General features: G+C 36.2%; 1 protein-coding gene across 5 annotated transcripts in view; it reads right to left on the bottom strand.

The window, feature by feature from the left end:
• Window positions 1–23208, bottom strand: part of DOCK4 (dedicator of cytokinesis 4) — a 249294-nt gene that overhangs the window by 91591 nt on the left and 134495 nt on the right. For all 5 annotated transcript variants that reach the window (XM_040550612.1, XM_040550631.1, XM_040550644.1 and 2 more), the window contains exons 13-16: window positions 18794–18919; window positions 3392–3516; window positions 1651–1813; window positions 631–737 (exon numbers count right to left, since the gene is read on the bottom strand). In XM_040550612.1, coding sequence (XP_040406546.1) covers window positions 631–737; window positions 1651–1813; window positions 3392–3516; window positions 18794–18919 — 521 coding nt within the window. The remainder of the gene's footprint in view (window positions 1–630; window positions 738–1650; window positions 1814–3391; window positions 3517–18793; window positions 18920–23208) is intronic.

The raw sequence follows: 23208 nt of genomic DNA, 5'->3' as shown, positions 1-23208 counted from the left end.
ACATATAGAATATAAGCATGTTTTCCGGTTCACTGCTTTCATGGATAGTTCTCAGTAATGGAAAATGCCTGTTGCAACTATTTTTGAATCGTAGCTTCATATTGGACACTGAGGTAATAACAAAGTAAAAACTTTGAACAGGTTATATCAAATAAATAGCTACAAATTTTTGCATTCAAATTTAAAATCTATCTGGAAGAATATCAAACCCTCTGGACAAAAAGATAACTGTAAAATGGGGAAACAAATAAGAAATCACTTAAGATAGAAATATTTTTTAAAAAAGATAGCATTGAATAGATCTGCATGAAAGATTGCTTCATTTTCCATTTTTAGCAATTCAGGAAGGGATTATCACCATTCTATTTTAATTGAACTTACTTTTATGAAATTCATTATAATGTAACATAGTAAGACTCCACAGTACATCCAGTGCACTGAAATGTACACCTAGATTCTATTGCTGTTTGTAACAAGGAGCAATTAAACAATCAGCAATGGGTATTTTAATGGAGACAAGATTATCACTCATTTGGTAATGAATACAGACTTTCTCAACCTAATGTTTCTGGGCATTTGTAGTATGTTCCAGAGGAATCATTGCAGCTAATGATTTCTAATTCAAATTACCTTGTGTACAATGAGTTCATGGGTGCCATCTGGCAGTGTCCTCCCATTCTCCTGCATTAGGGGCACGAAAGAAAAGCCAAACAACTTCTTCTCACCCTTTTCTTTTGCTGAAATACATATGTAAATAGATACACTTAAAATTAATGTTTCATATTTTAGACGAAAAAAACGGGTATAATACAGCATAAGGAAGTATTCTGGAACTATTTGCAGCTAGTCAGACTAAGAATATTTCACATTTCTTTGCAGATTTGTATGTTATCTCCTCTAATGTTTTCTGTTATCTCACTATAAATCAGAAAGCAGTATTCTGGAGTGACTTGGTTTTTATTAATGTCAAATAGTGGAAACCACCGGATACAAAACCTTTGCAATATACAGAATGCCAGGAGACCCAAATGAATGTGATCTAGCTATTCCAATGTGAAGAGAAGGGGTTTTGTTTTAAATTTTGTTTTGTGTTTTACTGTGTGTACGTTATTTATCCGCTATAGTAGGTTCTACCTACTGATCTTCATTTTAGGTCATCCTCAGGCTAACCTGCACTACTGTTTTCAAATAAAGTATCTACCTCTATATATATGACTGAAGATGTCACTGTTTCTTATATATACAAAAATACAAAAAAAACAAAAGTGATGTTAATTGACCATACTGTATCTGTATATTTTTTCAAGGGGTTGGATTGCTAATCATCTACTAAGGAGTAGGTGTGATTTTGGATCATTTTGGATAATTCACCAGGTAAATTCTAAATTTGCATGTCGAAATTATGCTTACATTTGCACCTGCAGTGCTGCCTATTACTATTTAATAAAACTAGACTGGTTTCTCCTAGCATTTAGGCTTTAACAAAGCACCAAGTTTCACGAAGCAGAGCTACAAGCCTGAAAAGCTGCGTCATAAAAGCATTAGAGAGAAAGTTAACGCAGCTATCTTTTTCTTGAGGTGTTACGGAAACTCATGTGCTGACTGCAGCTGTAACAGAGAGGACTAGGAGAAGTCGTGAACAGTGCTTACTGGAACAGTGCCGGAATTCACAGCGGATGTGGGCTCCTCTGAATTTATCCACAGGAATAGGAAGTTTCAGCAGCTCAGCCCATCTGGGACCATTATTATGATAAAGCACAAAGGAATGGTACTCGCTGGCTGGTGGCTCTCCAGAGCCAAATGAGATAAAATCCTAATGAAGAAAAAATATTGATTAAATATTTAAAGATAGATTAGATCACTCCTAAGATGTCATCAAGAACTGTTCTTACAAAGAACACTATTTAATATCCATATTATTATCATAAATGCCACACGTGGGATAGTACTCAATATTGTAAACCCCACAAAAATAGTAGCAATTTGTTAACGTTTGCTAATTAGAAAAAATCATGGCAAGAATCATCCACATAGATAAGAATTAAAGCATTTTATAGGGGAAACTGGGTGATCAAGAAGGCTTAAGCAACATATGTTAAGTGGAAACCCATGATACAGGCTGTTCTATCCAGTATTTATGCTCAAGCAGTAAATAAGAATTTATGCGAGATGAGAACAGCCCAGACTCCAGGATCTTTAGTCGTCTGAAATAAACCTGTAACTCTGCTCTTGTCAGTGATACATCCCAGCATGAAACAGTAAAGAAATCTGGATCCCTTGACCAGGAACAAACACAGTATTGGATTGTTTTTGCAAAACTCATAATGATTTCTCCATTGTAAAGGAAGCAAATGGGTTTGTCTATGTCCTGTCTTGGGGATACCTATCAATTCTCTGCAGGAAAAATAAGCTACTGCTGTAGCTTTTCTCCTCAGCAGTTATAAAGGATCGCCTTTGCATCTTAATATAATTTATACATAAATATATATATATATGCATATATAAAAAAAGGTTTTATATATAATAGACATTCATCACACTCCATGCATTTACACACACAACCTCACTTCACAGATATGCACACACACACACGCACACAAAATTTGATTCAGACTATCTCCTTCAGCCTTTCTACACTTTGTCAGCCCTTAGCCCTCAACATCATGAAGAACATATGAAAAATAAAGTACCTTCAAATAAAAAGAAAAAAAAAAAGATGCTAAATATGTATGGAAAAGGTTGAAGGTGAACAGAAATTCTTTGGTACAGAAAAATCTGAGAAACAGTCATCTACTAATAATGAAAATCTAAAAGGAGTAGTGCCTTTAAGGTATCACCAGCAGCATGCAACCAAACTTGAAGAAAAGAAGGAACAGTAATTTATTCTTTTATTAATACCCACACAGGGGTCATTTTTGCATCAGTGATCTCTCATTTATTTCAATTAGACAATAAAAATAATGATACAAAATGATTGAAACATGTTCTGCATAACATGAGAAAATGCATATCTACTAAAAGTTATCAAATCAAAAATTCTCCAGAACTTAATCTTGCTTCAACACTTTAGAGCACCTTAATGGAATCATTAGTTATTTGGGTGGCAATTTTAGGTGCATAAGCACCTAAAAGATAAAAGATAAAAGATAAAAGATAAGCACCTAAGATAACTGGATCATGTAATTGATCACATAAATTAAAAACACACATGCACTTTGATAGAGATTTTAAGCAAAGTGGAAACGCTTTGAATATCTAAACACAGCAAAAGATACATATGACCTTTCCAAAGCAATTTTGTATTCATCAAACTAGGCCACAAAAGATTATTTACATGTGAAAATGTGTATCAAAATTAACTACAGGAAGGAAAAATACACAACAGAAGTACCTTTAAAATCTGACCACTGCTGTCCACAACATGCATCGTCACTTCCACATTTCTGGCCACACTTTTCCCTCCTTTCTCAAATTCTCCTCTTTCTACAGTGATGTATAAATCATTCCTCATTTCACCTATAAAAAAAAAGGTGTGCAAAAGTCAGTTCAAATTGATTACTTTTCACTTTTACTACTTTAACAGACTTTCATCTTTTCTTTCAAAGAACAGTATCATACAATTTATCAGTATTTTCAGATTTTCATCCCTATGAAAACCTGTGAGATCATCTGCTGTGCTGAACAATTCTAGCGACTTTTATTTGTGTTATCTGGTTTTGGTATGTACCACGGTGTCTCCATTTAGACTGAAGCTGGTGTCTGGCTTCCCTTCCCTTCATTCCTCTTTTAGTCTAAGGAAATATCAACACATTTTCTTTCATTAGTAATCTCTACATTTCTCTGTTTAATGACTCCTCATTAGAACTTTTTTACACATAACCTCTTTCACACTTAAAGAAGGTGTATTACTTTGCTCATTACTCTTTGAAAAAGCAAAAAGCCAAGCTAGCATTCAAATCTTTCTCATCTAAGAGACCTCAACATATTTTATACTAACTGCCTATTCTAAAGTTTAGTAATAAAAAGTACTCTTATTTTTCACTTGCTGGAAAGGATTCCCAGACTAAAGTCTTCATCAACACAGTCAAATTACGAATCCAATGCAAGCACTACCTAAGTGTTACATAATATGAGTAAGTTATTAAATATTGCTAGCATGTTTTAATGGAAATTCTTTGCACATTTATCCATTAACAAATTATGTAATCCATCAGGCCTTAACCAGAAATTCCGAAAGACATCTATGCTAATTTTATCTTAGTTTCATCTGACACAACATGAACTTTATAGATGATGAACGGAAGAATTGTTTGGCATTTGTTGAAGACAGAGGGAAGAAGCATTAACTGTGGTGACTGGAGTGAGGTGGTAGGGAAGCCCCTGTTCTCTAAGCAGATACTAAATCTTCTTTCTAAGAAGCCAAAACTAACCTGTCTCTGGACAAACATTACTAAAACTACTTCGAAGCGATGGGAGTTTCTAGAAAAACAGCATTATCATTAGGAGCATCTTCTAAAATTCTAATTTCTAGACTTTGCAGGAAGAAAAAAATCAAGAATATATGCTTTTACCGAGTGAAATGCAAGTGTAGAATTAAAACAGATTTTCACTGAGCATTGAAGAAAAACTCAAGTATGACAGTTTTGTGTATTTACAGGCATACTACTTAGAAGTCAAACAGGAGGTGGATACTTGTACTGTGGGTAAAATTAATTAACAGATATGTAACTGATAAATGATCAGTGCATCTTCGATTTTCAGCTTTGTTTTAATATGCGGGCTGAATTTGACTCGCTTGAACTTTCCAGCATACTCTTGTGTTTGTTTTACTGCATGCAACTCTCCAGCAATTTTCAAGTACCAGAAACTTTAATCTTGTGCAGTCATCTAATATTTTTATAACATTATTGCATCACTCTATGCAAAATAGTTAATTAAACGATTCCTCCAAAGCACAATCTGAACCACTGCCAAATGGAAAAAAAAAAAAAAAAAAAAAAGGTAAAAGAGGAAACCGATAATATTATCAACCTCTCAAGAATCATGCCCATAAAAAGCAGGGGAAATCTGCCATTGTATTATCTTATTAATTGTCTTCTGAAATGATGATGCTAGATGTTAGAGTACAGATATACAGCATGAACAGAAATAAATACCAGGACCAGATGGTATTCACTTAAGAGCTTTACATGAAGCCAAGGATGAAAAAGCCAAATTACTAATAACAGTGTGTAATCACTGAATCTATCTCTGGTTCCCAATGGGAACGAAGTTCAGAATGAGCAAAAGGTGGTGGCTATTCTTGTGATAGACAGCAGACTTGTAAAAAACAAAAAAAAACACTTTGAAACGGATGTTGTGAATGTCAGAAATTTGTAAGGGTTCATGGGGAGAACAGAGAAGTCTTGGAAGGCAGATCCACTGAAGGATAAGAAACAGACGGTCACAAGCAGCTCAGGAAATCCCTTGAGCTGAAAATAGCTGGAGGCAGGGGGAGCATCAGGGGGTCATTACCATACATGCATATATGCATGTCTCTTCCTTAGGTGGCTGTTTACAATAGTTGGCTAGAAAGGCCCTTTGAGTGAATCAGTAAAGATGTTATTAGGATTCAAGTCACAAAATTACCCTTAAAACTACTAGTTTCTGATTATTTCTACATTTCAGTAGTATTTGATTATAGAAGTTTTAGAAGGCAGTACAGTATGGTTAGCAAAGAGCACGCAACATGCTGGTCCTTGCTTGGCACACGCTAATTCTAGGACTGGTTCTAGTCAGTGCTGGCACTTGGTCACTTTCAGGAGTTTTACGTTCAGAAAAAATGACATTTGCACATTAACCAAGAAGAGAAGCTTTGTAATATAACTGGTTTTAGCAAACTACTTGTAGTTATAGCAATATCTCTAAAGATTAACTTGAATTCTGCATGCATTTGTGCTACATTTTGTCATGATATTTGTCAGGAAGAAATTCTTTCCATTTTCCATGGAGTCTTCACAGAAACACAACCAAAAAAAAAAAAAAAATTTCACCACAAATTTCATGATTTAGCCCAGATAAAACCCAGTGAAAACCAAATTTTCACTTTGACTTTTTTTTTCCCTTTTTAAGCCAAGCAAACTGTATGGGATTTAAATGAAAAATAAGGAAACATTGCTAAAAATGTAATCACAGCTATACAGAAATTAAGCAGGCTTTTAAAAATGGTGTCTGCATTTTGAGGTTTTTAAAAAATTCTATACCCATTGAGTTTCATCATTATAAATGTCAGATGAAATCATATCACTGGGACTAAAGGCACAGGTGGATGTACCTTCATAATTCCTGTCCCGTTCTCCTCTTAAAGAACCTTGCAGGGTGCGCAATCATTGCCATGAGAGGATAGTTCAGGCACTTTTTGTCCTGATCCACATCCATTCAGGATGCTCTATTCTGTTTTCAATGTCTCAGAGCAAATCAAAGCACGTGGGTCACCTTATTGTAAAAAAAAGTCGTATTTTCTCCATTATCATGCAAGGCAAATTAAATCCAAAAGGAGACTAAGCCTCTCACACTATAAGAGAAACAATGACGTACATGACATATGATGATTTACATGGAAACAGATGGATAGAAAAGCAGAAGGGAAACAACTGAAATGCACTGGAAAATTAAACAAAAAAGAATGTAAGCTCCGGGCTATATATCATGGCTACAGTCTGCATCAGGCAGATGAAACGCCAACTTCCTTTCCTCAATGTATGTGGCATATCTGACATCTTGTGATCCTTACAAAAATGCTTCTGGTTTGAATTTGGCTTTCTGTGTCTGGATTTATACTCACACATATTTCACTTTTGCTTTAAAGGAGATCACTACTTGCAACCAAAATGTACGAAAACCAGCTATGCTGAATTTGTACAGTTCAGATAAGCGTACTGGAAGGTTAAGAATTTAAAACCAAGCTCCTGACAAATCTGTAGCACAATATTTATGTGAACATATTATGAGAGAAAGCTCATAAGATTAAAAAGTCAAAGGGGTTGTAAAAATCAAGCACAAAGCCTTATCAGAAAATAGAACTGCTGACTGAAAAAAAGAAAAGGCATTTGGGAAGTGAACTTCAATCTGGAAAGGAAAAAGGAAAGAAAACTGTGATAAAAACATACAAAAATATATTTGGAACTAATTTTTAAAATGTATTTAGCTCTTAGTATATAGTTCTGGAGATATCTTAACCCCTTTTACTTCCCAAATGTAGAAATGCCATTGCTTCAAGCTTCCTTGAAAAATATTCTCTGTCAAAAAAGTGAGATTTTCTGTGTAAAACTAACCTGGGGCATTCCTTTGTGAACCCCCTTCAAGTAAAAACAATTCCAACTTGATCTATAAAGTATTGAAACATCAGCAAACGTCTGATTTTTTAAAATTATATTCCTTTCACTGATCTTTTTCATTTCTGGAAACTATAATTACACATTTGATTACAAGAATATGCATCCTTTTTCTATTGTATTTCTTCCTTGACAAGTATACCAGATGGATAATTCTCACATTATATCATCTTGTTTTCACCAAGAGAGGCAATTACGGCCACAGGGAGCATTGAAAGTCAAAATTCTGCTGAATACCTAAGTTCCGAGGTAGACTTTGGTGAGTACAGATGGTATCTTCTGCTAAAGTATCTGCATGACTCAAATAAATCTCCCCTAGGTGGGTGTGCACTGAGATTTTTTCTACTGTCTTACATTTGACCAAATGTGCAGAATTTACACAGAAACAAGCAAGGGACATCTCAGACATTAGAGTCAATCAGTTTTTAATTACTGGTTGAAAACATGCCTATAAAATTGACTCTCAATCAGACACAATGAGCTTTTAAACATGGTGAAAAAAGCAGCATACTTATTCCAGCTAAATATTCAGAAGTACCAATGTCACCTTCTCTAAATATGCTTCAGTGAAAACATGCAATGGCTATTTTCAGCATAAAGGTTGGTACAGGAATAAGTGACTGAAAGCAACATGCAAAATGTTGCTCAACTTTAAGGTGACAAGCCTACCTCTACCTATAATTAAGTTGTGTGGAAGATCTTTTGAGAGGTTTTCTTTCAAAAGACGGGGCAGCTCATTTTCACCTGTTCTCACGGAGCATCTCCATCACCTCAATCCTGTATGACTAGAACCAGTTTTTTTCAAGCTTTCTGAATTCACCAGGGCTTGTGGGCTGGGCAATGAACATGTAGGTGTGGACATCCAGTTAATAACGGTGGTAAACAGTGTGGAGTTGAAACATCCAAGATAAGTCAGCTTTCTCTAGGAGTGACATACAGTTTTCTGGGAAAGAAAAAGCTATAGGAAGCTGAACCACTCACACTAAGACTCATTAAACATGTTTTGTGAAGCTAAACCACCTAGGGCTCCCGAGAAGCAAAGGGCACTTCTAGACATGTGGGTGAGGGGCTGAGTCAACAGAAGATGGAAAAAAGAAAATTAAAGAAGTTATGCATTGCATTTCTGTGTTCTCTGAATAATTTTGCTGCATAAAAATACTGCTTATCTTAGCACAGCCACCTTCTACCCACTATCCCAATAAAAACAGAAGTTAACACGATACAACCAACCACAGGTAAGGCAGAAGGTTGCTGTAGATTAGATGTAAGATGACAAATAACAAAGCAGAAAAAAAAATATTGGCATTAGTCCCTGTTGGAGTAAGAATAAGCTGTCTCTTGGAAAAATGGAAGAACTGTGAGGATCAAAGAGTGTATCTAGGGAAGCTGTTTGCTATTGCTCTTACTTCAGGCAATAACACAACGTGTTGAAAAATGGCATCAATAGCTTCTGTCCTAATTACAGAAGCAACCCATTAGACCTTGACACTACTAAGTTAGCAGTCTACCATTTTATCTGTTTGGCTAATCAAAACTACATTTTAAAATATTAGAAGCTACAGACTGAAGCATTCCTACAAGAGCTTCCGGTACCAGGGGAGGACTAGAGATATATGGAAATCTAAGTTCCATGGAATTAAAAAAAAACGTAAAGATGTAGTGATGTGGATGATTATACTGCTTTCACTTTCCAATGCAGCACAAGTATTTAGGGTACACACTGAAGGGACATTTGGTCTGGTAAGTGAATTTAATTGTATGTGAAAAGTGAGGAACTGAAATGCCTGGGTTGCTAAACCAAAACGTGTACAACACAGCATTGGCAGTAACTGCCTCTTCATATGGTCCTGCCAAAACATTTCAGCTTGGACCTGGCAAAAAACATCTTGAAAGCACTATTTGTAGGCTAAGAGGAAAAACTCCAAACCCTTATTGTCCCAGATGTAGGTGCTAACCAGGCACACTACAGCTCAGTGTTTCTGACCTGAGAAGAAACAGAAGCTTCACTCATGGCTGCAACCCAACTAGCAATGAGGTATCATGGGCTAAACCGCAGTGGAGGATGGAGACCTGATCAGTATCAGTTACATGACAGAGGCAAATACAAGGAGCAAAAAGAAAGGCCAATTAGAGCCCCAAAACAACCGCAAGACATACTGACGGAGGACATGCTTAGCTAATAGAGGTCAGCCTTCCTGAACCTGCCAACATAAAACACAAATGTTAAGTAAACAGAAAAGAGAAGGGAGGCAGCAATAATTTGCAGGCTGACAGTGCGTGCTCAGGGGTCCTATTATCTTCACCCTGCAGTTTCATTATGGGATGGTTCTGCAGACTACCTTTCCTTCATAGATAGGAAGCTGAATTATCACTGTTCAGGAGCCTGCTTACAGGCACTGGTCCGCAGCTCCTGCTGCTCACAGGATGTGCCCCCAGATACAGGACCTGCATGTGAGCTGCCCCTGGCCCGCAGAAGCTTCAGGGCTTGCACTAAACCTCAGGTGATGAGAGCAACATAGGTAATCACTAGGGAGAAGAAGATCAGGTCAGGACAAGCACCACGAGAACATTTGTATGAATGTATTGTTTGTTCGTTTATTTTTCTAGATATACTTGTACCTTATCTATGTGTCAAAGTAACGATCCTTCATTGCAAAACTGTTTTCAAAGTTACACTGAGGGAGCTGTGAGTTGCAATTGCAACACAGATATTGTAACAACAAGACTTTCTTCATATTCCAACCATATTCAGAACTGTAAAATTTCTTGTAGCATATTAATATGGAACAAGCTTTTCAAGCTGAAGATAGCTGTCAAAGATCAAAGGTAGCTGTCTTTGTTAGAAAGGGAAGAGAGTTTAGTTTGCCAGTCATCCTCAAGAAAGCTTTCTAGTGAAATAAATTCCAATTCAATTATTTACTGCTGTAACAAAACACAGTGTGATTGTATTTGACTGAGATAGCATCTCTGATAGTTACAGCTTACAGTGTGCAAATCTAAACTGTCCTGACAGCAGCTGCTAATTTGAAAATAATTACACAGAACTCACTGGGAGCTTTTGTTGGGAACTGCCTTTTTGAAAGCTTTCTTCAGAATTATAGGTCCTTTAGAACCATGAATTGAGCAGGAGCATAAAACTGTATTTGGTTTACAGAAAGTTCTTGTTAATTTACATCTCTGTAAAGTGCAAGCTAATGAGTTGCTGTGCTTTATACTTTAAACATGACTTGAACAGCTCTTAAAACAATTTCAGTTGCAGGGAGCGAAACTCTCTGGACATGGCACAGACAAAATGGTACTATGTAGGATGCAAATCTTGTGGATGCAAAATGCTTTAGAGTAAAGTTCTTGAAAAGACTTTGTAAAATAGGACGAGAACTGTGTAGCCATAATCAGTAAGGAGATCTCAAAAAAAAACCAAAACAAAACAACCCTCAAACACATTTAAGGTGATTTAAACTTGAGGATAGGGCTAGAAACCCTTCGTCCATGTTGTGTCCAGCCCTTCGATTCAATATTTTCTATATCTCTTAGCAGCAATGAAGTTACTATTCATGCTGATATTCTGAAAACAACAAGCAAAACAAAATTAAAAACAAAACAAAACAGAAAATCTTCCACTCCTTTTTTTAGGCCAGTAAACGTGCAAACTGACGTGGCTACAGGTATGATAGGAGGCAGTTTACAGAAACACCGGGAACAAGACAGAAGAGGTGTCTTGCAGCAGTGCAACAATGCAAAAGAAGGTGGCCCTCTATCTGGGTGATGCAACACTGACTACAGATAACAAAACAGCATATAGCTCAGATTTCAACCAATTGTACTGCAAGCTGATGGTATGTATTTTCAGTAGTCTCAACCTGGAGGCTGTAAATACTTTAACAATCAAAATATATGTATTTATTAATATATCCACTTTGGAGAAAAAAAAAAAAAGTCCTGGAACACTATAGCACTACTAAATACTCGCTAATGCCTTTCTGGCAATTGAACTTTCATGATTTGTTCTCTTCTAGCATATAAGAATTTCATGTCAAGCTTCACAGCTGCATTTCATTTAAAAAGGTCAATTTAAAAATAAAGGCAAGTTAAGCAATTTGGCACCATTCATGAAAATCACAGTGCAAAATGATGTTATCTGAGTGAAGGACATCCTTAGAAAGATCAAGTCAAGAACATACAGGCACACTGCGTTTCACAAGGAATTTCATCACTGTAATAAGTGAACTCCCCTTACTGCAACAATTACTTTTCTGTTTAGCATTGTAGAAAGTACTGAAAAAGTGGCTGGCTGCTTATCAGTGAATGTATTCTTAAAAAAAGCAGTTCTGAAGGGAGAAATACTATCAATACTTTTAAAAACAAGGCAAATCTCATTGACATGACTGAAGCTGCTAGTGAACATGTGTGTCAGGTTTAAGGGCTGTGACAACCACCAGTCAGATGTCTGTTCAGTGCTTTCTCTTCGTTTAGCAATATCTTGACTTGTTGCTTACTGCTGCAAAGAACAACTTTGCTATTTGCAAGAAGCACAAACTCACAATAATTACTATTTGTCAGTAATATTCACATATGGCTCAGGAATGAGAGAATGTTGTACAGGGTGCTTAAATATATATATACAAAAAGAAAAGGTCTGAGACTGGGATCCTCTGGGTGACAGTTGGGAAAAACTTATTTGGGGTGTGTGTGTGTGAATGTGTGACTGCATTTAAGTACATGACGGGCTGGGCAGAAAGAAATAAGACAATTTCTGTTATTTTTGTGTTACTAGCTAGTTTTTATTTAACATGACTATCAGTAATACTATAAGAGAAGAATTAGAACAATGTATAAGAATTTCAGGAGCATTGGTGACTTTGGTAACAGTTCTGCCATTTTACTATTAGATTTAGTAAGCTTTGGCATTTAAACTGAAGGCCAAGAGGAAAAAACAGACTCCTTTTCTCAGCTATCCTACTGTCCTTTCTCAAGAGAACATAATTTACATTTCAGCTTTATTGCAGAAACTCTCAACAAGCCCTAAAAAAAACTCATCAGAAAGCAGCTGACAAAACAAATGAAATGCCCTTTACAAATCGGATTCTCAAACTGTAAAACTTTCAGGTTTGAAACAAAATGTAGATCTACCATGTTCTGTGTAACTTTTCCTTGCTCTTCCTTTTAACAATGAGATGTAAAACAAATTGATTTAAACAGTGGGGAGTAAAAGATTTACAAGCTTGTTTAACAGAAAACAGACCTGTTGACTTTCTAAGGAATTTAACAGAATTTTGAGACTATTTTTTCAGAGCTAATACATTCACTTGTTAGTCTCCTAATGCTATTTACCTGTTTTAGTGAAGAAAGACTTCCAAGACATAACTGCCTTGTATATACTTCCAACGTATCACTGCTGCTTATTCTATGCTCAGAAGAAAGTCACCTTACTCCTCCAAATATACTATCTGCAGAAGGCCCTTTTCCTCATTCTCCACTTCACAGAAACATAGAATATCACAAGTTGGAAGGGACCCACAAGATCATTGAGCCCAACTGCCAGCTCCACACAGGACTCCCCAAAAATCAGACCCTATGTCTGAGAGCGTTATCCAAACCCTCCTTGAACTCCGTCAGGCTCGGTGCTGTGACCACTGCCCTGGGCAGCCTGTCCCAGTGCCCGACCACCCTCTGGGTGCAGAACCTTTCCCTAACACCCAGCCTGACCCTCCCCTGTCCCAGCTCCATGCCGTTCCCTCGGGTCCTGTCGCTGTCCCCAGAGAGCAGAGCTCAGCGCCTGCCCCTCCGCTCCCCTCGTGAGAGAGCTGCGGGCCGCCATGAGGCCTCCCCTCAGCCTGCTCTGCTCTGGGCTGAACAAACCTAGGGACCTCAGCTGCTCCTCATACGTCTTGCCTTCTAGACCTTTCACCATCTTTGTAACCCTCCTTTGGAGGCACTCTAATAATTTTACGTCCTTCTTACACTGTGGTGCTCCAAACTGCACACAGACTCGAGGTGAGGCACCTCAAGATAAGGCTGGCCCTTTTGGCTTCCAGGGCATACTGCTGACTTGCCATCAATTCGAACCGCCAGATCCTTTTCTGCAGGGCTGCTCTCTAGCCTCTCATCCCCCACTGTACATATATCCACCCCAGGTGCAGAATCCAGCACTTGCTTTTGTTAAATTTCATTTGGAAACTTTAAATTGAGGGAAGTTCATTTAAATTCTGGCTTTTCTTCCCTTTCCATATTCCTTTTCTATTATTCCATCAGTTCCTAATGAACCAAAGAAGTAAGACAGAGGCCATGGGAAGGAGAAGGAAAACAATATAAAAGTTCTTTGCACTTGCCTAACCAAGTATGGAGTCACGTATTAGTATCTTTGTTTTCTCCAGTGATTTTCCTTTGGTAGAAAGGATCAAAGCTTTTAAATAGTATTAAAATAGGATTTGAAAGCAGAGGATATTCCCCACGGAGCGCTACAGTTTTGTGAAAGGTCAAAATTCAAGGTGTCTTTACTTGACAATATTGCTCAAACATATTTTGTGTAACTAATATATCCAAGGCAATATTACTTTCAGTAATTAAAAATACATATTTCTGGATTCTTGGAAATCAGAACAGCAAACAGTGGCAGGTGGAAATTTAGGCTGTTTGTACTCCATACAGGCTGATCAAGATTGGAAAAAATTCATACCACTCCTTGCGGGAGAGAAAAACGTTTAAGTGTGTCAGACATATATTTCTCTTCCTAGAATCAACAGCTCTTTACTAAGTCCAAGCTCACTGACAGCTACATAGACACATACACTTACCATGATGACGAGAACAGATTCCATAGCTTTCTTTACATTTTTGCTCTCCAGACTCTTATTCTAAGCTTTGAAAGGGGGAATATGCTTCTAGTCAAAATCACATCGTTGAAAAATGCATGTTATCACATGGATAGCATTTTGTGAGATCATTTGTATAAAAAGACAAATATTTTAGTTCTAGTTTCACTTTAAAAGCTTCTGAAAAGGGAAAGAAAGAAAGATTGGAAAGAGTGTACTTGCACATGAAAAGAACAAAAGACCTTTTAATAATCCATATGAAGGAGTAGTAAATATATTCAGAAGCTTTCAAAGACAATTCTGGTGAGATATTATAACTGGTGAGCTAAAATCCTCATTCATTTAAAAGTTGACAAATGTAAAGCAATGCAGTTGTGATGGTAAAAAAAAAAAGTTACTGTTCCTAAATTAAGCATACAAAAGCTTGTATGCAATTTCAAAGTACTGAAACATCCTAGGCAGCTCATTGTATCTGCTAAATGACCAGAAATTGTTATAAAAGACAACACTGAGAAACAAAACACAACTTCTGTTGTTTGTCAAACATAAGAGAAGTCTGGAAGCATTAAAATTCTATTACAGAAATTAATGCTGCAGCTTCACGTAGAGTCTTTAGCTATGCTATTTGTGAAGGGAAATCACAGGATTAGAAGAGGACCAAAAAATTCAGAGAAGTATTACAATCAAAGAATATTCCAGTCAGGACTGACTAGCACAGATACAGATAGCAGCATTGTAGACCACTTACAGTTACATATAGGGAAAACAGTGGTCAATGTAATACCATTGTGCTGACTTGTCAGTTCTTTAACCTCTTCTAGTTTCAAAAGAGTTTAATACTTTGGATGTACAGGGAGAAATGTAAATGCTAATCCAAACTCAGAGGAAGTGGTGGTCAGATCTCAGCAGTGGTAATGCCACCATCTGAAATCCTAAACTGAAAAAGGGTGCCTATGGGTAAATGATATCTGTCTATGAAAATCTGTTGAGATGTCAGTCAACAGGCCAATTGTTTATACACTGCAGTATATTTTATGGACTAAGGCATCTGAAGGTGAGATGCTATAAAATATATATACTATTTCAAACGTACATCTCTAGCTGTTTAAATTCAGAATTCTCTTTTATATTATATAGAAAGCTACATAGAACAAATTTCTAGGTAGAATTTCAGGAAACAATGGTTGGGCCTCACTGTATTTCTTAGTGAAAAAATAATTCTTACAGAAATCCACAAGATTATTTTACTTTATGTGCTAGTGTCTCACACTGAATGGATTTTGGCTGTACCAAGTAGTAAGACAAATACTAACAATAGTAGACTTAGCACTATTAATAACACTCTACCTTAAATAAAGTAAACCAGATGCAGTTCTAGTTTGACAAGCACAATAAAGATGTGCAACTCTATTGATGATTACCACATGATAGCTTACAGTCTGTTTACAACTGGCAGCCCCAGCAGAGAGCTCTGGCCCTTCCAGTAAATCTTCATTTAGACAAACACCTGTGCTACGGTTTGTTCTGATTCTAAAATATTCATACAACACACGCTAATGATCAGGCTTCTTTAAGGAGTTAGGTATCTTCTGCACAGATGCAAAAGAGTAAGTGCATGCATATGTGCCAGAACACACGAGCATAACACACAGCACTCATGTTAGGCAGTGATGCAGATGCTGTAAGTTAAATCTGAAACCAAACTCCATATGAGTACAGAATATAAAAGAGCAAAAAAAGCAGGTACAGTTATGTATAGAAATATACAAAAGGGCTCTCACATTCTATCAACTACTATGTACATTAATTTAAAGTATTTCTCTAAAAGTTCAGTATGTTCATAGACATCCAGTGTACTTATATAAGTAACAATGAGGCTATCTGTCCTTTCAGGAAACGTTGAACTGTTAAGATAGAAATTCAGAGTGTAAGCACAGTTGTCCTTTGATGCGGTACAAAGCTTTCCAAGACTATCGGCTTGCACATCTGCCAACTGCCACACAAGGACGATGGAAAAGGGAGTACTAGTGGTTGCATACAGTGTGCCCTTATATCCTTGTTAAACCTAGAAAATGTATATTGATTAGGCTCATAAGATGACATTTTTATTTTACTTCCTTTCCTTATTCTGCGGTCTAGAATAGAGTGAGTTACCTATTTCACAGCCTTTTTTGAATCATATATGCCTTTTTTTACTCATCTACTTCATGTCTTAAAACACCTGAAGTTCTTCATTAAAAAATTCCATTGATCCTGAAAAGAGGCTTCACCCTGTCAGTCTTCACTGACATAAAAAGTATTGCTCCGTAAAAATATGCATTATTATTGTCATCAAGACTCCGGTATGGCACCTATGCTGATCCTAGTTACTTTTAGAAGCAAAACCTCTAAAAAGAAAAGGACTGACACAATGTAAAACAAAGGTCAGTTAGAGTTTAAATATGCCAAAATAGGAGGTGGTCTTAAAATCTGGCACTTTATACAACAGATACTTTAGTTTAGCAGCATGTAGTATTTCTTACTAAATAATTCAAGACAGTCTCGTTCAGAACCCTAACCTACGTGCTAATTAGCCAGAGCAACACACTCAATTTCAACAAAAAACAACAAAAAAGACCTAATTAGTGACCATTTCCAGTGGCAAAAGATGAAGTTCTCTCATTCATCTCTGAAAAGAGACACTAGAGAGAAACAAAATGAAAGGGGAGCTTTAAAAGAAAAAATCATTTTAAAGGGTAGGCTCCCGCAGGCATTTCACTGCCTAGAGCACACTGCTCTGGTTAGCCCTTGGAACTTGTCGTTAGAAGAATGAGATGATTATTTCTCTTTGGGAGAAATCTCCTCTATGCCAACAAACACAGACTAAAAGTTGAACTTTTTCTAAACTGAGGTATGCATACATTTTGACTGAAAAAGCAGTACACCAAAATCCATATATTATATTTTCAATAAAAAAGGACAAACTGAGCATGTGCATTTCTTTGATTCTGGTTTGGAAAACTCCTCCAGCAGCTCACTACACAGTACTCTGCTATAACATGCTTTTAGCAGTTCAGTACATCAAGTTATTACACAAATGGAAAATAAGAACTAAGAAAAGGACTGAGAAAATTTGATAACACAGAGCAGAAGGCCATTAAATCATAGATAAATAATGAGTAAATGGAGAAAGGTTTCTTAATGGGAATTATAGTGTGCTTTTTGTAGCTTTGTAAACCTGTTTCCATTGTTATCAGCCATATTATCTACAATACACATTTGATTCATAAGAAAAATTCAACAGTCACAAAAAAAAACCTAGCTAAAAAGCCTTAAGACTTCAATTGAAGACTTCCATTAAACATGCGTATATAATCTACCTCTAAATTAAATGGTACCAGACTCATGCGTTTTACTATTCTAAATATCGTGGTGACATCAGCAGAATATTTTCATAATAACGATAAACCTGTTTTATTAACTTGTGCTCTGTGAAAATTTTAAGTGATTAGTAGTACTGACGAGGGATGCAGAAGGACAGATGTTTAATTGGCAGTAAGAACACAAGAGTGAATTCTCAATTGTCAAGTTTCAGGCAGAAATTCAAGAGAAGTACATGCTTATAGCTAAAGCCGAGTCTCATTACTGAGTTTTAAATACCTATTATGACTTCCTTGATTAGTGAACCACTGAAGCTTACATATTCTTGCCTCAAACCTCAGTTTGCTTCTAATGTATGTATAAAGGAATGCAAAGCATGTATTTACAAAGAAGAAATAGTCACTATTAAAAAACTCCAAGTCCTGAGGATGACTTACATCCAAGAGAGTCAAGGCACTGCATGTGGACTCAGAGCTGAAACAAAGCTATGAGCTCCTCCCTCCAACATCTCTCAGTAACACAAAAATCTTGCTTAACTCATCTGCTTGTAAGAGTGCTTTTCCTTTACAAAGACATTGGCTGTATAACTTCCTGCAACCCATTAAATTAAAAAAAAATCATTTATTGGAAGGAACTATAGATATTACCTCTGTCTTCTTCCTATATTTGCTTCTTCACATACATATTGACACATTCTTTCAACCCTCCTTCCTTCAAGCATTTAAACAGGTTGAAGTATACTATCATACAATCTGCTCAAAATAAAGTCTCCACATCCCTACAATGACCTATTTCCAGTATCTCTATCTCATCAGTTGAGGCACGAACCTGGTGAAACCAGAAACTGTACAGTGTCAGTAAAAGTCTGTGAATCCTTATTTAGGAAGTAACCAGCTCTGAAGAACATAATGTTCTGCCGGTTATTGCTTTCTCTGCACAGAGCTCAGCAGTCTTGTATTCAGTCACCTTCACTTCCATAAAGTAGAGTTTCATCTCTCAAAAAGAGACTCCTATGGCTGTATGCCCTTTTGAAATTGATGTAGTAACTATCTAATCTGATGGGGCCTCTGGGATATAGCTTACTTTTATTTACATCAGGAAAAAAAAAAAAAACAAACATAAAAGTCTCCAGAAAAGTTTAAGGATTTTTAGAATGAGATAGTTGTTTCGAAAGCAACTGAAAGATCAGTAATTTCTCATAATTTCTTCCTCCTGCTGCTTAAGGAAAATTTGTTCTTTTAAACTTACCAGGCATGATAATATTGGAAAAACCTAGCTTCCTTGTTATGGATACTCCATGGGTAAACATGGATGTATACTCTCTCCTAATCTGTTCTATGTCTCCATGAAGCAGCTGAAGAGAAACTGCCAGACCTGAAATTGAAGAGAAAAACAAAGGAAAATAAGACATTCAAACAGACTATGATCATTATTACTTCTTCAAAACTTTGTATGTTTGCAAGTATATATGCATTCCTGACAGGTCAGACAACTGAGAGGAAGTTTAGTAATATCAAGCTATTATATCATTACTCTGTGTTATATTATTACTATATTATCGTATTATTACAAGCTATTATATCATGTTATTATATTTAGTAATATCAATAGTATTAACGTATTTGGGAATGGTATCAACACCCAGAAATCCAGAAGGGTGAGAAAACAACTACCCATGAAAAAGAATTAGCAGATTATTACTGATGTGTAACTGAACTACAATGACACATCAGATCAAAATTGTCTCAATAGAGATGGACAGAGACCTTAACTGGAAAAAAAAGTTAGAGAAATGTCAATTAGGAGAAATGTCAATTGGTAATACTTGCTACCATTTAATTTTTTCGTTTACATCAACACAACACTGCCTTCATTGGTATGTAAAAAAAGGTGCAACCATGGTGCTCCCTATCCATCAGAAAAACAGGGACATCTCATTACGAAGCATCATTTCACCTTACACAAAGTAATACAATTATTCATCCAAAATTTGAAGAAAAAAACTCCAATAAACAAATCTACCATAATCAATATTTGTTACATAGGCAAAGTAATGCCATAATGACTGAAATTACATTTTTTTCAATATTCATCGGATTTAATCAATCATGTTCTTTTCTATGTCTGCTAATAGACATGCAAAATGCAAGGGTGATAATATAATCATTTCCCAACATTTATTGCTTTAGAATTTAGGAAGCATAACTTCACCTATTATATCTGCAGTATACAAAACAAATTGCAAACACAATACTTCATCACTGCTGAAATTAGCAAAAACAACAGGCATGCCTTTTGGTTATTTCAAATATAATCACCAAGACAAGTGTCAGGGTGATACAGTTTGCAGAGATTAATCTGCCCTGACCTTCAGCATTACTACAGCATATTATGTGTCAACAGATCAAGGGGAAGATAAGAGGAAACTCTTCATATACACTGAACAACTGGAGATAAAGAGACAACTGATTAACTTCAGATTAAGCTTAAGTAAAAAACAAACTGAACAACAAGGTCATTGGTCTTTTGGGCTTTGGAAGAAATTTTCCCTATGAGCATGTAACTGTTTAATTGAATGAATTTACTTGGAGTCTGATGCTTCTTAAATCGCAACCTGAAAGATCTGTCCTAAGTACTACTAGTTCAGCCTACTTCCTGGAAGAGATCAGAGGTTTAATTAGCATAACATCTTTTATGTTCTTCCTCTTATCTACTCTTACATTTTATTATTTTGGCATCTCCAAAGAATGTGATGCTCTAACCAGACTTCCATTCTCTTAGCATGAAAAAGAGCTCACCTACGCATCTCCAAATCAGTGCATAAACAAATATTACAAGGAAAAATGTTCAGTGAAGTCTATTCTAGTTTAAGGACTGAATTTAATAACGGACATTATTTATCGTGGTAATGGTAATATGTTCTGTGATTAACCACTTAAAAACTTCTAGGGAGAAGTGACAATTGCTATCAGTGTAGACCAGAAAACAAACCCTTGGTGGCCTGCTTATGTCTGTGGTGGTTTTACCTTGCTGGGCAGCTGAGCTCCATCACAACCACTCTCTCACTCCCCCTCCTCAAAGGAAAAGGGGATGAAAATAGAGTAAAAGGGCCCAAGGTTGAGATAAGAACAGCGAGATCACTCACCAATTATTGTCATAGGCAAAACAGACTCAGCAAAGGGAGATTAATGAAATTTATCACCTATTACTAACAAACTAGAGCAGTGTTCCATTTCAGTCTGTGCGATTACATATAGTCAATTCTACACACAGTAGCTACATGTTATATCTACTAGATACAAAGCACAAAGTATTCATATCAATGTGTGTTGCACTGTAAAACTGAACAAAGCTAAGTAAGAGCTAAAATAAAGTAGATATAATTTATTGGTTTGTTATTAGATAAATGCTGTTACAAGTCAAAACAAATCTGCAGGCAGGCCAAGACAAGTCCAGCCAGCCAAAGCCAGAGAGGTCCTGAGGACTGTGCTGTCAGCTAAACACAAAACCTGTGGCCAGTTATATGTGATATCAATTCCATATTTATGGTCTACAAAAATACCACTTGACAAAGAAACTAGACACTCATTGTGACTGAGGAAGCATTTATCTGAAATACAAATGATGAGGAAGAGGTATTTTGCAAAGACAGAATAATACACATTTTACAAGGGACACTTTACGAGTTTGTATCCTTATCATAAATCAAGTTACCAGACTATCAATTTAACTAATACAATTTAAATTATGCAGACACACCACAGAGCCATTCAGATTTTTATAACACTGCCTGCACATTCAATTGAAGAGAAGAGGAACTCGCTCAGACACACCGCAAAACAAAGTGAAATGAGGAGGCACCGACTAGTTTAAAGAAACCACCTTCCTCACCAAAATATTAGCAGAATTTTGTGTATCTCTGTAATGGCTAGAGAGCCACTGAACTCAATTTGCAAGAAATTATAGCTATCTCTAGGGAGAAGGAGGGAAGGGGGGAGATAAGATTACTGCTCTGAGAAAGGAACGTTTCATCACCAGACAGTAATGAGACAGAGTCAAGGTGGAGCAGGCTTCCAATTTGGTCTGTAGCCAATCTGGGGGAGATGGAGAAGATACTCAAAGAAAAGGAATGCAATGAAAATAATAAAGGTACTCTTTTTGTATAAGAAAATAGAAAGATAATTGATTAACTTTTCTCTTATGAAAACATGAATGCTTTTTCTGTCTTATAACAAAATTAATATCCTTCAGTTTCAATTAATTCCACTCTGATGATGTATGTCAATACCATTTTTTCTCATGTAAGTTCCTTCATTAGACTATAAAATTATAAGCCAACTCTAACGAGTTCAGCTTCAAAAAATAAAAAAAAATTAAAAAAAATTGAGCATTCCTGCTGGAACAGCTGTACATGGACAAAGCAAAATAGAAAACTGTAAAATGCCACCACATGTGGCATCTGATGGTGGCTGATATGATCATTGAAGCATTTCTGAGACCTAGAATCTATCCAAAACTTCGCAAGTATACATTTTCCATTTCTAGAACATTTGGAGCTAAAATATGAAAATAAAAATGATGATCCAGTCTCTAAATGACTGGCATACTTTCCTTAATTAAGTACACGGTCTAGCTTTGTCCCCTTCGAAAAAAATCCGATTACTTACCTCATGTTTAAAGTACCTCCTTCATAATTAAAACCTATTGTGTTAATTATCGTTCTTCATGTACTCCAGTTTTGAAAATATTGCTACAAAACTACATGTGCTACTGCAAACAGATCTGCTTTTACTTCTTATGTAAATGGTAGAGATTTCTCACAGCTAACTTGTACTATAGTTCACCATGGATTATTTTTATCATTCAGATGACAGAGAATACAGAAAATTGACAAGCTGCTGAATAAGCATCCTGTATTTCTGTTAGATACGTGATTTTAGCTTAAGGCAGCTTTTATACTGCATTATTGATTTCTGCAATTAGTTATAACAAAAGGCAACTGTTCATTATACTTACACATCACTTATTTGCATTTGAGCTTCTGGAGGAGGGGAAAGCATTTACATTCAGCTTCTATCTACTGGCAACAGAGCATCCTAGATCATATTAAGAAGAAAATGCCTAGCAGCTGCTCAGGAAGCTGACAGAAAACAACAAACAAACAAACAAAACAACCCCCCTTCCTCCCCAAAACCAAACCAAAACAGAGAGAATATTATTCAGAAATGTTTGTATTTTAAGAAAGGTAATAAAATAAGGCATCTGTCCAAATAAAGCTGCCTAAGGGTGTTAAAAATATTCTGAAAGCATACAGGTGTTCACGTTTCTCATAGTATTTAAAATGCCCAAAATACAACTGTAAAGATAAAACCAGTAGATTTTCATATTATAATTGGTGAACAAAATCTTTTATTAGTTCATTGTGATATGGGAAAAATAATTGTATATATCTTGTGAAATTTGGTCACAGCAAAATCTGTGTAGTAAATCCCAAAAATTACAGTCTGGGAACAGAGAGAAAAAGAGAGGTAAATTCAATCCCTGCAGGCCTTGTTAAAGGTTGGATTGTGGTTATTCTGAACGAGCAAAACTCCAAACTCTTACTCCTTCCCTCAACTTTACATTCTTTTTTTTTGGCTCAGTAGATAAGAACGCAAGAAAAA

The sequence above is a fragment of the Cygnus olor genome, chromosome 1 (genome assembly GCF_009769625.2).
Source record: "Cygnus olor isolate bCygOlo1 chromosome 1, bCygOlo1.pri.v2, whole genome shotgun sequence".
Classification (NCBI taxonomy): domain Eukaryota; kingdom Metazoa; phylum Chordata; class Aves; order Anseriformes; family Anatidae; genus Cygnus; species Cygnus olor.
This window is presented reverse-complemented; position numbering and strand designations above follow the sequence as displayed.